This window comes from Odontomachus brunneus, unplaced genomic scaffold (assembly GCF_010583005.1).
Source record: "Odontomachus brunneus isolate Ranch 3 - 2012 unplaced genomic scaffold, Obru_v1 Obru_scaffold_103, whole genome shotgun sequence".
NCBI classification, from domain to species: Eukaryota; Metazoa; Arthropoda; class Insecta; order Hymenoptera; family Formicidae; genus Odontomachus; species Odontomachus brunneus.
The window spans coordinates 1,168,994-1,181,937 of NW_022639553.1; the positions used below are offsets into that span (position 1 = coordinate 1,168,994).

Genomic DNA, 12,944 nt, shown 5'->3' on the forward strand with positions numbered 1-12,944 from the left:
GTACCAGCGCTTTCGAAACACTTCTCGAGGAATTGTTTCAATTGCGCCACAACAAGGAAGCGATGTGCAAGTGCTGCGATAAGCACCACCTTGCACATTCCGCATTTAAGACCTCAATTCCAAACGCATCGAACCATTACCAAATATGGTAATGTTCTTGTCGCCAGGCACCCCCTCCGACAAGTCTAAAACAATACTATAAAAAAGCGGAGAGACCACTCGCGTCAGGCTTAACATCTCGGTCTCTCGCCGCGACATACGCGTCATACGTGACTTACGCGCGGTTCGCATATTAACTCATAAGTACGGGAGTAGTAATTAAAACTCATACAAGTGTACAATTTAAATAAACCTTTTTTATATTTAACACTACAAGGCGTAGTCAAAACCTTTACTACAATTCTTCCACCGCCACACACCCTGCCGCGCCCGCATCACCGATCTCGAACTCTTTTCGTGTCCTGGCAACACGGGCACGACAATATATATATATATATATATAATGATAATTATAGATAATAATAGATAATAGATAATAATAGATAATAATAGATAATTATAGATAATAATATAAAATATAAAAAATACTACATATTTTACATGGAAAAAGTTTCAGTTTATGCGTGCAACTAAATGCGGGCCAGACAAAAAATTCACTGACGAGAAATGTCTTACTGTGAGCGAAAAAATTCATCTGAACATACAGTGTTAAAACTTAGTTGAGATAACTGAGAGCAATTGGTTAAGTGGAAACCTCCTACAGAAATCTTTCTGTTCCTACAGTCCAGTTTTTCATCTGGTCCCCAAGTAACAGAAAATTCAATTACACCAACGGAGTTGTTTTTTTCCGTGCGGACAGTACCGATTCGGTTACCGAGGCTTCGACAGTATTCTTCTCTCGCAACACAAACACTTACAAACTTTACTTAGAAAGTAAACAGACATCTTTTTTTCGCCTGACACATTAAACTAACCGTATTATCAAATGGCTCGTAAGAATTAAATCAAATAACGTGAGTTACTTGACCAATCATAGCTAATTACTAAACAATTTATAGGCTGATGATTCATATTTATATTATTCAATAAATTACGGAGGGCCAAGTTATGGCATTAGTACTATTTCTTACTATTTCTCTCTAACTCTTAATTCTGTAATAAATAAAATTTACAAATCACGTGTTCTTTTTAGAAATAGGTTTATATCATCTTATACCATATTTATTCAAGTTGCCACTAATGGGAACAAATAAATATCCTAATATTACTAAGATATATGAATTAACTACGAAAATTACACATCTCGTTACTTTCTCTGCTCACATAAAATCTTATTTAACGTTCCCTCAACATAACTTCTTTGAAGTAACCATTCCAATCGCTTCGAAAGTTAAAAGAAGAATAAACGTACAGATCTAACAAATATACATTTGATATTGAACTGCCAACTTCTAAGATGTTATAGCGAATAAATGTTGGAACTGTTACCGTCATACATTTCGTAGTACATTTGTAAAGTCAGAATGTTCCAGCATTTACTATGACTTCTAATTTTACTTAATTTTATTTTTCATTAGAATATTAGAATAACCTATGACTAACAATCATTTAATTTTGCTTAATTTTATTTTTCATTAAAATATTAGAATAACCTATGACTAACAATCATTTAATGTTCACTTTAATGTCACATTTCAGGTGAGGAAGTGGTGACGGTGCCGTCGACCAGCGGTGGTCAGGAGGGCTGGAAGGTGCAGCGGCTGTCGGTGAGCAGCACCGAGTCGCCGCAATCCGTCAGTCGTCGCCGCGGCTGTCGGCCGCAGTTGCAGGCCGTTTCCGGCGGCAAGAGGAACAGACCAGCGCCACCCCCGCCGCCGATCTCCTGCAGGGTCAATGTCAAGAACGTCGACAGGTACTTCGATTGGCCGAATAAGGAGAACACTCCTGGCAATGCCGTGAATCGGCGCGAGGACGAGCAAGCAAACCAGGCCGCGATCGAGGAGCCAACAATGGGCTCGAATTTGAGCAGGCACAACGGAAAGGGCCTCACTGGCCGACGCACTCAGTCCTCCGGGAATCTCTGCGATCCCAAGGGGAAGCTCAACAGTATGGGGAAGATTCTGGTGCCCTGTTCCAGCGCGCAGAGGGAAAGGTTAGTCGTCGAACTGTGTTACCTCCATCGCGCGTTTTCTCACCGTAGCAGACTTGCATTTTTCAGTTCTCCATTGACCGTGTTTTCACCTTTAATTGCATTTGTATGGTATTTTAACCTGTTGCGCTCGAAGCACGCTTCACATCGTAGTGTTACTCGGCATTATTTACTTTTTTGTTTTGTTTCTGTCCTGGTTAACTCCAAAGCGCGATATCCGTGTGATTTAAGAGGCGAGAGGTATCTCGCGTTAACGTTTAATTACTCGAACTTCTTATCACGTGGCGACGGGGAGAGGATACGCATAATCTTTTCTGGTCGCGTTGAACTTTCCGCGAGGGAAGCACGAAATTGTAGACCGCAAGGCGCCGTTCATAAATACGAAATTAGATCGTGATCCGATTATAGCCGGAGCGAAGTTACACGTAGACGCGAAGTCGCTGGTGTACGCGTCTACAAGGAGATGGGATTAAGAACGGTGAAATATTAGAGCGCGAGGTAAAGGAGGATGCGAGGCGTGTCGATCGCACTTATACCGGGATCAGAGAGGCTCTTTGTAATATAGCCTCGCGGCCTGTTAATTTTTCAACGGCACGAAAAGCGCGAGTAAAACGCCACCACAGGGAGAGTCGCGTTGCAACACGCCGAGGGAAAGGTCAGTTCATGATCGATTCCTCGACCGATACTCTTAAGGCACCGCGTCAATAGCTTAGCGCCAATCTACCTGTCCATAGCATCGTATCGCCCTATGCGCTCGCGCGCCCTAACATCGCGTGAAAAGAAAAACGAATGGAAATTACGATCGACCGTTTCTTTTATGTTCTTCCGAACATTACGTCAGTTATATTTACACAACGCTGGCATATAATACGCGATGGGTAAAGAGAGCAATTCCCAGTTCGCGGAATTCTCAGTCATTCTCGGTCGCTGTCGGTGTGAACTGGTTTTTACCCACGATTGCCACGCGATGATAAGAAATTAAATCCCTTCATCTTCAGCTTTTTTACATCTTTTGTCCCGTCGAAAAAAAGAAGATTGAGTTTACCACGCGTATCTTTCCGCGAAGAAGTCTCTCGAGGCTAAATTTGCTCGCAGCCGTTTGCGACACTCTCCAGCTACCGGCTCCCTCAAGAGTCTCTCGAGCTGCAATTTTCGCGAATCCGTTTCTTCTTCCCGATTAAATGGGAGATTTAGAGGCAAAATTGAAAAATTAAAAACATGTTATGACACCCTACGGTAAAAAACATTTTGTACACTGAGAAAAAGATACTTGAAAATGTATTTGTGGAACATAAAGTTTATTTCGCAGAAATCTCACAAGTAAATTTCCGAATATCTTTTTCTCAGTGTATTTGTGTTGAAATCGATTCGTGCAGAAATGTGTATGTTAATTTAACCCTTTACTGTCCACTATGGCATTGAAGTCACAATTCAGTTTCATCATTATTTATCTCCAATATATGAATGTTGTTCCTGTTTTTTGACTGATGTAACGTGAAAGTCATAATATGGTTACTTTTTTTTAATATGTTGACAGCGATAATAGCTGCTCAACGTGACCTTAGAATCACACCCTATTTTTATTTAAAAAAATAAAAAACTTGAAAAGTAAAATTTTACTTTATATGTATTGAGTATTTTAGTTTTAAACATCTTATGTATATGAAAATTTTTTTAAATATGAGAAATTAATTTGGACAGTAGATGGTTAACGTATTATCGTTGTGTTATTTTGTATTCTATCTTAGGCTACCGAAAGTATTTGCTACCATGAGCTCATATTCACTATTTCTAAGTGTTAAAATAATACAATCTATATACTGGAAAAAAAATACTCGAAAAGTTATATGCGGAATATAAGGTTTATTTCTGTGAAGTAAAATTTATCTCTCTGTAAAATAAAATTTTTTACATTTGAGTAAATTTTATATTCCGCGAATAAATTTTCAAATGTTTCCAAGTATATGTAAATGTACGAGAGAGACAGATTTCTTGGTGACATATTTTATATGTAAAATGTACAGATAAGTTGTGTTACTTGTTTACATATCTGTCTCGTGTTAAATTAAAATTAGTATGGATAAGTTGGTACACGTAATATATATTAAATTTAACGCAAAATTGTTTGCAGTGACCTTATCGAATTTTTATTTAAGTAAAACAGAGTGAAGTTAGGATATGTTAATTAAGGAAGTGCTTTGCTTCTTCTCTCAAACGGGAAAAATGTTTCACCATCAAAAGCCTTTCCTCTCATCGTGACTTTTCGTCGCGAGAGTCGTAAAAGGAAAATTCCCTTTGTGGATTGTCAAAAACGTTATTGCGAGAAACTTGTATAATTGCCTCGGGGAATATCGTTGAGCATTGCGATTAAACTCGACATAGAGACACGTCAGTATTTGAGCGAGCATTACTAGTATCTACGGATGTCATTGTAGTCCGTTCTCGATCCGCAATTTTCGCGGTGATATTAATTCGCGCGATGATTCCCCAACGTCCGATAGAAACGTCATTAGCGAAAAAAAACTCATGCCAATTAGCGTGGCACAGGCATCCTTAGTGAAACGAAACAGATGAAAAAAAAACAAAGAGAAATAGGGGATAGCGTCGGATTTCGCGTGAAATCGATTAAGATTGATCGCGAATCGAACGGTGTAGAGCGCTTCTTCGCGTGAGATCGTCTGCTCGATTATCCCGTCGAGGATTAAGAGCCGATATGTTCGTGGAGGCCGCAAGAGCGCTTATATTTAGCCCCGCGCCGAAATCGCGTGCACAAAACGGCGAAGCCTCAAGCCGGAAGCGCGTGCTGATTAAATTCGAGGCGAAGACGAGCTCTCGTCACCGAGATAATCTTCATGAGAGAGAGAAAAAAAGAGAAAGAGAAGAAGAGAAAGGAAGGGGAAGTGAGAAAACGTCCCAGCGCGAAAATCCTTCTTCATATTGGCTACGAAGTCCCTCAACGACGTAGTCGAACGCGTCATACTGGCTCGCTAAGCTGCCTAAGACGATTAACCAATAACAAGGTTGCCGTGAAAACATGATACTACATATGCCTCTAATATCCCTTTACTCCCGTTCGCCTAGCCGGCAAGCCATCGGCCACGTAGCCATGCCGGCGAATGGCCGACATCGTTAATCCGAAGGTGAATTACGTCTGACGGTGTGATAACGGTGATAAATGACGGTGATAAATTGGCAGAAAACGAGCCGGCCCGCGCGCGGCCGCCTCGCCGCGTTACTAAATTAATAATTATTTGTGTCTCTCTCCCTCTCTCCTCCCTCTCTCTCTCTCTCACTGCGCGTGTATGCAAGTGAGTCTGTGACTCATTACAAATCACGCTGCACACTGAATGGATTATCTCAACGCAAGTAAATATCTAATCTACTTTACTCTACTCTACTCCCTCGTCGTCGTAATAACGGTTTTAGTGTAAGGAAACACCAAGACTGACTTATCGCGATCTTGCTGTAATCAGCTGACCGCACCGCGCGCGCGCATTCTCATTGAGGACTATTAGTAAATCTGTCCAAAGCAGAAGTCTTGTTAATTTAACTTTAATGAGTTCCGCCGGAACTCTCGGCTGTCTTTCGTTAAGTCGTCATCGCGTTATATCCAATTCAGTATTCACGGTGTACCTCTGAATATCTAACTGATCTATCGTGCTGTTTTGCCGTTTTATCGTGTTCAAGGTGTATCACATTATTCAAGTGCATTATGCATAAATATTTTAAGCCTCCGCATATAATGTTGGATTTCTTTGTAAGACCTGCGAACGAATATGCGATGTTTCGTCGATTTTTACAAAAAGTCCAAGAAAAATTCAGAATAGTGCATGTAGTTTACAGATTTTGATTGTATTGTACTACTATTTTATAATTGAGACTTCTCAGCATCTCTTTCAACAAAAAAGTGTGTCTAAAAATATTGATTTTCAACTTCGTCTCTCAAATTAACATTTGTTATTTAGATAAAAATACTAACGTGTACACTGAGAGAAAATGTCTGAGATAAAAAAATTTATTCGACGGATACTAATAACCTATTTATTTATAACATTTGTTTTATTAATAGCATATTTATACTAAGGCATTTTATTAATATTAACTAATATTATTTAATATTAATATTTTTATTAATATTAACATTTATATACTAATATAAAATATTTTTCAAACAGGAAAATACATATATTTTCTTAAAATCTTAACTTTTCATGAAAGCAATTGTTTATTCCATTTGAATAAAAGGATTCAGATTTCAGTAAACATGTTCTTAGCATCCACAAAATAAATATTTTATTTCTTTAATATTTTTTCTTTCTTATTTTTTAAATAAGATAGAGATTTTAATTTCTATAGAAACACAATTTTGTCAAATAAATAGTAGGTTTATGAGTGGTCCCCTTATAATGTACGTCACTGAAAAAAAATACGATGCTAGTCATTCCAACTTCTTGGTAAATTAACTGATAGTTTAATCATATGTCTGTCTTTGTTTTTCCTTTAATTCAGACAAAGATAGACATATGATTTAACTGTCAGGTAGTTTACTAAGGTTGGAACAATCGGCCGTAAGTCTTAGAACCTTCTTAAACGGACATGTGCCGAGGACAGACACATAATTATCTTTAATCGTAATTCCACATCTCTTATGTACGAGATCTAATTTCGCGTCACACTTGCTCGCAAGTCCGGACAAGTTCCAGACTCTATTTCCGATAACAGCCGAATTAAATACGCTGGCATACTTGCGTTTAAAGTAAAACGACGCCGGGGAAACTTCACTGTTCCGGAAGCAGTCCCTGGATCTTGCAGCAACGCTGTGCAAACAGAAGGCCATCGGCATCTCCTGGGCGCAGGGTCTTTCTCTCTTTCTCTTCTCCTCGCGGCGGCTGCGACCGAGCAACCGACAATGTCGCGGCGCCTCCAGTAGTAACAAGTTGCCGCGAGATAATTTAAAGTACCTCTAAGGTCAGCCAGTCGCTGAACTGGGGCGGCTTCCATTAAACCCTCGTTTACACGTGGATGGTGTGTAGGTAGGTCGGAGGGAAATAGAGAACCAGGAGGGATAAGGGCACGCGGACTAAAAGAGCAGCCTCGAGGGATATTAAAAGGCGCCTGCGCGCTTTCTGATCTCATTTGCATAAGTGCTGTTGTCTAACGCGGCAGAAACAACGACGGTAATGCGCACCCGAATCGCTATCCTGAATTTGCCGTTCCTTTGCTCAATACTGAAAATACGGAACGTCTTTTTTCTTGATTATCTGCATCATTACAAGAAAGTATATATACATATATATATATATATATTTTTTTTTCATAGGGATAAAACGATAATCTCGTGCGAGTAAAATATGCGTGTCTACGGTGTTTGTCGAAATTAAATTTTGTTTATGGAGGAAACCGTCGCATCGCCGCAAACTTTTCAGAATTTTAACGATAAAACTTTTCTATCAACTAATTGTGGTGATTCACGCTATACACCAAACTTTATAAATGCAGCCTCATTCCCTAGCGACATTTGAAATTTTCGCTCAGGTGCATCATATATAAAATATTTGTGCATCCTTATTGTTGGTCATAAAGTATTTTGTTATTAACAATACTATTGAAAAAGTGAAAATTTCTAAAATACTCAACAGTTATGATTCACGAACATCTTATATATGATGCACTTGATGGAAAGTTTCAAATGTTGCACTGAGAGAAAAAATTATTTATATAAGATTATAGTTATTTTAGGCTCTAGCCATATTTTTTGATTGTTTCAATACGAAAAGCCTAATTTAAAAAAAATATTTATACAAGTTTATTATTACCAAATTATAATAGGATTTAATCAAAAAGTAATTTTTTTGAGCCATAATTTATAGGGATTATTTCTCTGTGTGGTTATATATAGTTACAAATATCAAACATTGTTTTCTCAGTGCATTATATCAGGGAATGCATTTGTGAATTAGGATTACATTTGCAAAATTTGGTGTAGCAAAAAAAGATAAAGACAAACCTTCCTCTGTTTTCATACTAGATATGATTTAGACGATATATTTTTTCTCTAATATCCATTATTTAAAAGATACCTAAAAACATGCTTTGTGATAAGTATAGTTTACTATTGCTACCTTACTTCAGAAAAAAATTCAGAATATAGTAATTTTTTAATTGGAAATTTTATTAATTTTTTTATTTATATTTTTATTTTATTTTATTTTTTTATTTATATTTTTATTTTTTTATTTATATTATTTATTTTTTATTTTACATTAATGCAATATGTATATATAGCTCGGCTCCCTCTTTAATGTGTGACTTGTTTTTTTTAACTACAATATTTTTCCGATTTTAATGAGATTCAAAGTACACAATATGTGTACTAGAAAAAATATTATGCAATTTCGTTTCCCCCGTTTTTCTAACGATAAATATATAAACAAAGCATTTTACGAATCTACTTCCACACGAGAGAATATTGTAGTAAAAATTACAATATAATTTTAATGCTCCAGGAGACTGGCACTATGATGAAAATTATAATAGGACATATTAAAAGTAATCCCAAACATTAAAGAAAATAATAAGAATTACCATAAATGTAATAAAAATTATCATAGTCATTTTTACTGTTTTATTATAATTTTTGTAATAATGTCAGTCTATTCCACTAAAATTGTATTGTAATTTTTACTACAATGTTTTCTCTATGTATTGCGAACATGTCCCGGTCTCCTACTATATTCGAGAATACTATGAGTCATATATGAAAAATGTATAAATATAAAGTGTTAATCCATCCAGATATGCAATTATGATTTAAAAAATGTATTATTCATTTATCTAATCCTAGCGGAATAATTGCCGCGCACATGTTATTTATTTCTCGCAAGAACTTCTATTGTGAGTATATTACAATAGGAAAGAGTGGACGGAAATTCCATGTAAGAATCATGACAGGAGATCAAACTAAGTCGGGAACGGTCAAAGGTCAGGCGATACCGCAAGTTTATAATAATATAGGATACTCTTTTATGAATTTTAATATGACATGATTTACGTTACGTTTCTCGTCGCGTCTGCAGCTATCGGATGTTATATTTTACGAGAGTATTATTTTTTATCGTTACACCACGACCGGGAAGTGGATAGAATTTTTAAGCGTTCTGTACCGGGTGTCACAACGAGAGGTCGAAGTAAGTAGAGACCGGTGAAAGGTCAGATGTTTTGCGCGCTAGTGCGCTTATGCATACCGCGAAGGTTTGCGCAGGCATTCGCCTATCCACCGGGCGTGAAAGCGGACTACAGCGCGGATGATGTCACGTACGAATTATTAGTAAAGTTTCCTATACTATTCCTGGTACAGTGCGTGTCACAGCGCGGAGAATTCTGCGAGACACGCGAGCGAGATTGTCGTGTAAATAAAACGTTGCCTCGTGTCGTGACATTATGTCGATTGTATCATACTTCTCGGCTCGTATTGCACTAATCTTAGAGTAGAGTAGGATAAATATATACAATAACAGTAAAGGATAAAAAGAAGAGCAATTTTCGTCGCCGCGAACGAAAGTTGTTCTACCTCTGAGCCTACAAAAGAGAAATACTACTATCGCAATGTACTTCTGAATCTTCAATAAAACGAAAAGAATTTTAATAAAAATACGTGGAAATATACTGAACGCACAAACACTTCTTTAAACACAGTTGTATTTACGTTATCTAAACGAGCTTTGATTTTGAGCTTTAAGAGAACTGCTCTGTCTACACGACCAAAAATAGTCATTTTTCAAGATTTCTTTTTAAGTCTGTTAAAGGATGTTGTTACAAAATTTTTGTTAATAATTGGAGAATATTTCAAGTGCAAAATAATATTTTTATATTACAAAAAGAATTAATAATTAAGATAATAAAATTAAAATATCTTTGAGGCGTTGAAAGATTTTCTTGTGTAGGTTGGGTTCAAATAAAAAATGAATTAATTTTGTAATCTGCTATCAGTCTTCAACAGTACAGTACTTTCTTAACTACGAAAGTTAAATAATTTTTCGAATTGGCAAAATGGCAACGTTTTGAAGACGATAATTTTCTTTTTAAAATAGCTCAGTTCTTTTTATAAGCTCAGTTCAGAAGTATGGAAAAAAGAACTGTTAAAGCTGTATCATAATATTCGCAGTCTGCGTTATAGAGAACCTAATTTGAAAGATAATGCAAAACTTCAACTCGATCGGTCTATTAGTTTCTCAGTTTTCTTCAACGCCAAATTAAACAATGTGACTTCGAGATTCAAGCTTCAGAATTAAGTTTTATGCATAAAACTTATATTTACCTTTAATTTGTTATTATTGGAACATATAGCAATTCTTCGACTTCTTTATTGAAATCTTGATTGGCTATTGCTTTCATTCTTTGAGCCACTTTGGCCTCCTTCGACGTGAAACTCGTCTTATGCTCCGTTGAGTTCAATCTCTCTTGCGTCTCGTCTTTCTTCTCCAAATATAGTTTTATTGTTTCTCCAATTTTAATTACCATAGTATGGAGAACGTTTCTCCAATTTTAATTACCATAGTATGAAATTGTTTTGTTTCCCTCATTAAAGAAACATACAGCCAAATAAGCTGCTGTTATCCGCTGGAGCGATGCCTCCTGAGATTAATCCGTCGACAAACTAACACGAAACGTTTCTGATTTCTATCCGCGCGCTGCATTATTTGATTCTAAATAACAATGTTAATTTTAATCAAAATTCTAAATTCTAATCTTAATCAAAACTACTTTAGGGCTTTATTTTATACATTTAAAGCTGTCGATTAATGAACAAAAAGATTTTTTCGATTTTTCGAATCCTATAAACCAAGCATACTCCTTAAATCATTATTAATCATGTCATTTCGCGTTTTCTAAAGAAAGTTCCCCATCTAGAGTAATATATACATATAACATTCATTCCGATGTTTGAAATTTATTATTACCTGTAAAAAGGGAGAAATGATCGATCTTAATTATTCTATATGCACACGCTCTCCAAAGTCTACAACTTAAATCAAGTATATCTTTAGGCAAATAAGAGTTTAATACAGATGTTGGAGTGAATATTTAAACTAAATATTGGGAGGATAATAATGTTAACAATGTCAACGAAGAAGTCCTCCAGTCTTTAAAACGTACGCAGTAAATCAACTTTCCATGTCAAATCGACTCCGAATGCCAATTTTTAATATTAATGTTATTACCCCCCGCTTTCTAATTAAAAAATTACCTATTTTTTATTTCAAATTATAATTGCGAAAAATATCGTCTCAGTCAGGAATCGAACCTGGAGCTCTTCACTTGCCGGGACGCCGCATCAATTCGGCTACTGAAACCTCGACAATACTCATCGTAACACAATTAATTATTCCACATATTATGTTGTAGCTTGGGACCACAGCATATTTCAATCCGCTACTGTCCCTGATGAAGCAGCAGATCTGCCTCTATGATATGCACATCGAGAATATATGCATACACGTTTATTCTATCGACAATTCTCGCGCACGAAAGCGACGAGATATCTTATGGACATCATACGCGGTGATATTTCGATTTCGGCGCTCGATTTCACCGCGTTCAAGTGTCATATAACGCGCGAACGTGCCGTCACGGCAGAATTTTCTCCCTCGCATTGTATACGCTTCGCGTGCATACAATACTTGTATATATTTGCGCGTATGTGCGTGACGTAGATGTACTTTTTTTTTTATTTCACCCTCGCGCCCAACTTGGTTCGCGCCGATATTGTGAGCGCGACAATGGCGCGTTCGCTGATTAAACAGACGTAATCCTCCTACACGCGCAAATTTATGCGTGCGGCGCGTTTCGCAGCGGTTACGTACAGGAGAATTAGCGCGGCCATACGAAACGATCGTTCGTAGCCGTAGCCATCGACCGTATAACGCGAAATAACGGACGCTGAAACGTTGAGCCGCGGATTATGTAAATTACCGTAATACATTTTTCCTGCAAAATTTGACGCTTTCTGGCGGCAGCTTATTACGCGAAACGCCGCCGCATATCCTGTAAACTTGCTTCCTCCGCCCGGTGCTTTCATCTTTCATGCTTGTAACGAAGAGGAAAACAGAAGGACTAGAAAGAGGAAGAGAGATAGTGCGCAAGTGTGTAATGTGTAACGTGTAATGCGCATCGTGAGAGATAACATTTTTAAATTTTGTTCTGTATTTCTACGCTCCATATTTTCGGCTTCATCCATCAGCCAATATTACCCTTCGATATTCCCGATAAATTTGCGCGAATAAAAATAAACGTTAAAGATTGAAAAATCTTCTAGTGCTGCAAAAAAGAAATATTTATTATTTTTATTTTTATTTGTTTTTATCGTTAACACCTCTATCAGCGTTGTTATTATTGGCTTCACATCGTGAAAATTCTTTTAGTAATATTCCCTTACAATTATTATCTTGTATGATATTCTATATAATATTATCTTATCGAGCAATCTATATATTTATTGATGACAACAGTAGTTTCTCGTCAAGGATATGTTGCCCAAATAATCCCTGCAGAAAATCACTGAAATTTGAAAATAATTGGAAATCTTTGATAAAAACATATTTGACAGATTTATACGATATAGTTAAATAACATTTTTTTTACTTCAACATCACATGTATTTACATTTTATATTTACTATAGTCTATATTATTTCTGATTAATTTTAAACTTTCATCTCTGAATCATATAATAAAACTTTGCATACTTTGCAGTATTTTGAATATATGAAGTACGTGTGTAACAAAAATTGAGATGT

The 12,944-nt window shown here is 36.6% G+C and overlaps 1 protein-coding gene across 1 annotated transcript in view; it reads left to right on the plus strand.

Moving 5' to 3' along the window:
• The window catches only part of LOC116848993, a 205,250-nt gene that overhangs the window by 143,676 nt on the left and 48,630 nt on the right, over positions 1-12,944 (plus strand). The window contains exon 2 of the mRNA XM_032825702.1: positions 1,699-2,152. Within this exon, the coding sequence (XP_032681593.1) occupies positions 1,699-2,152 (454 nt within the window). The remainder of the gene's footprint in view (positions 1-1,698; positions 2,153-12,944) is intronic.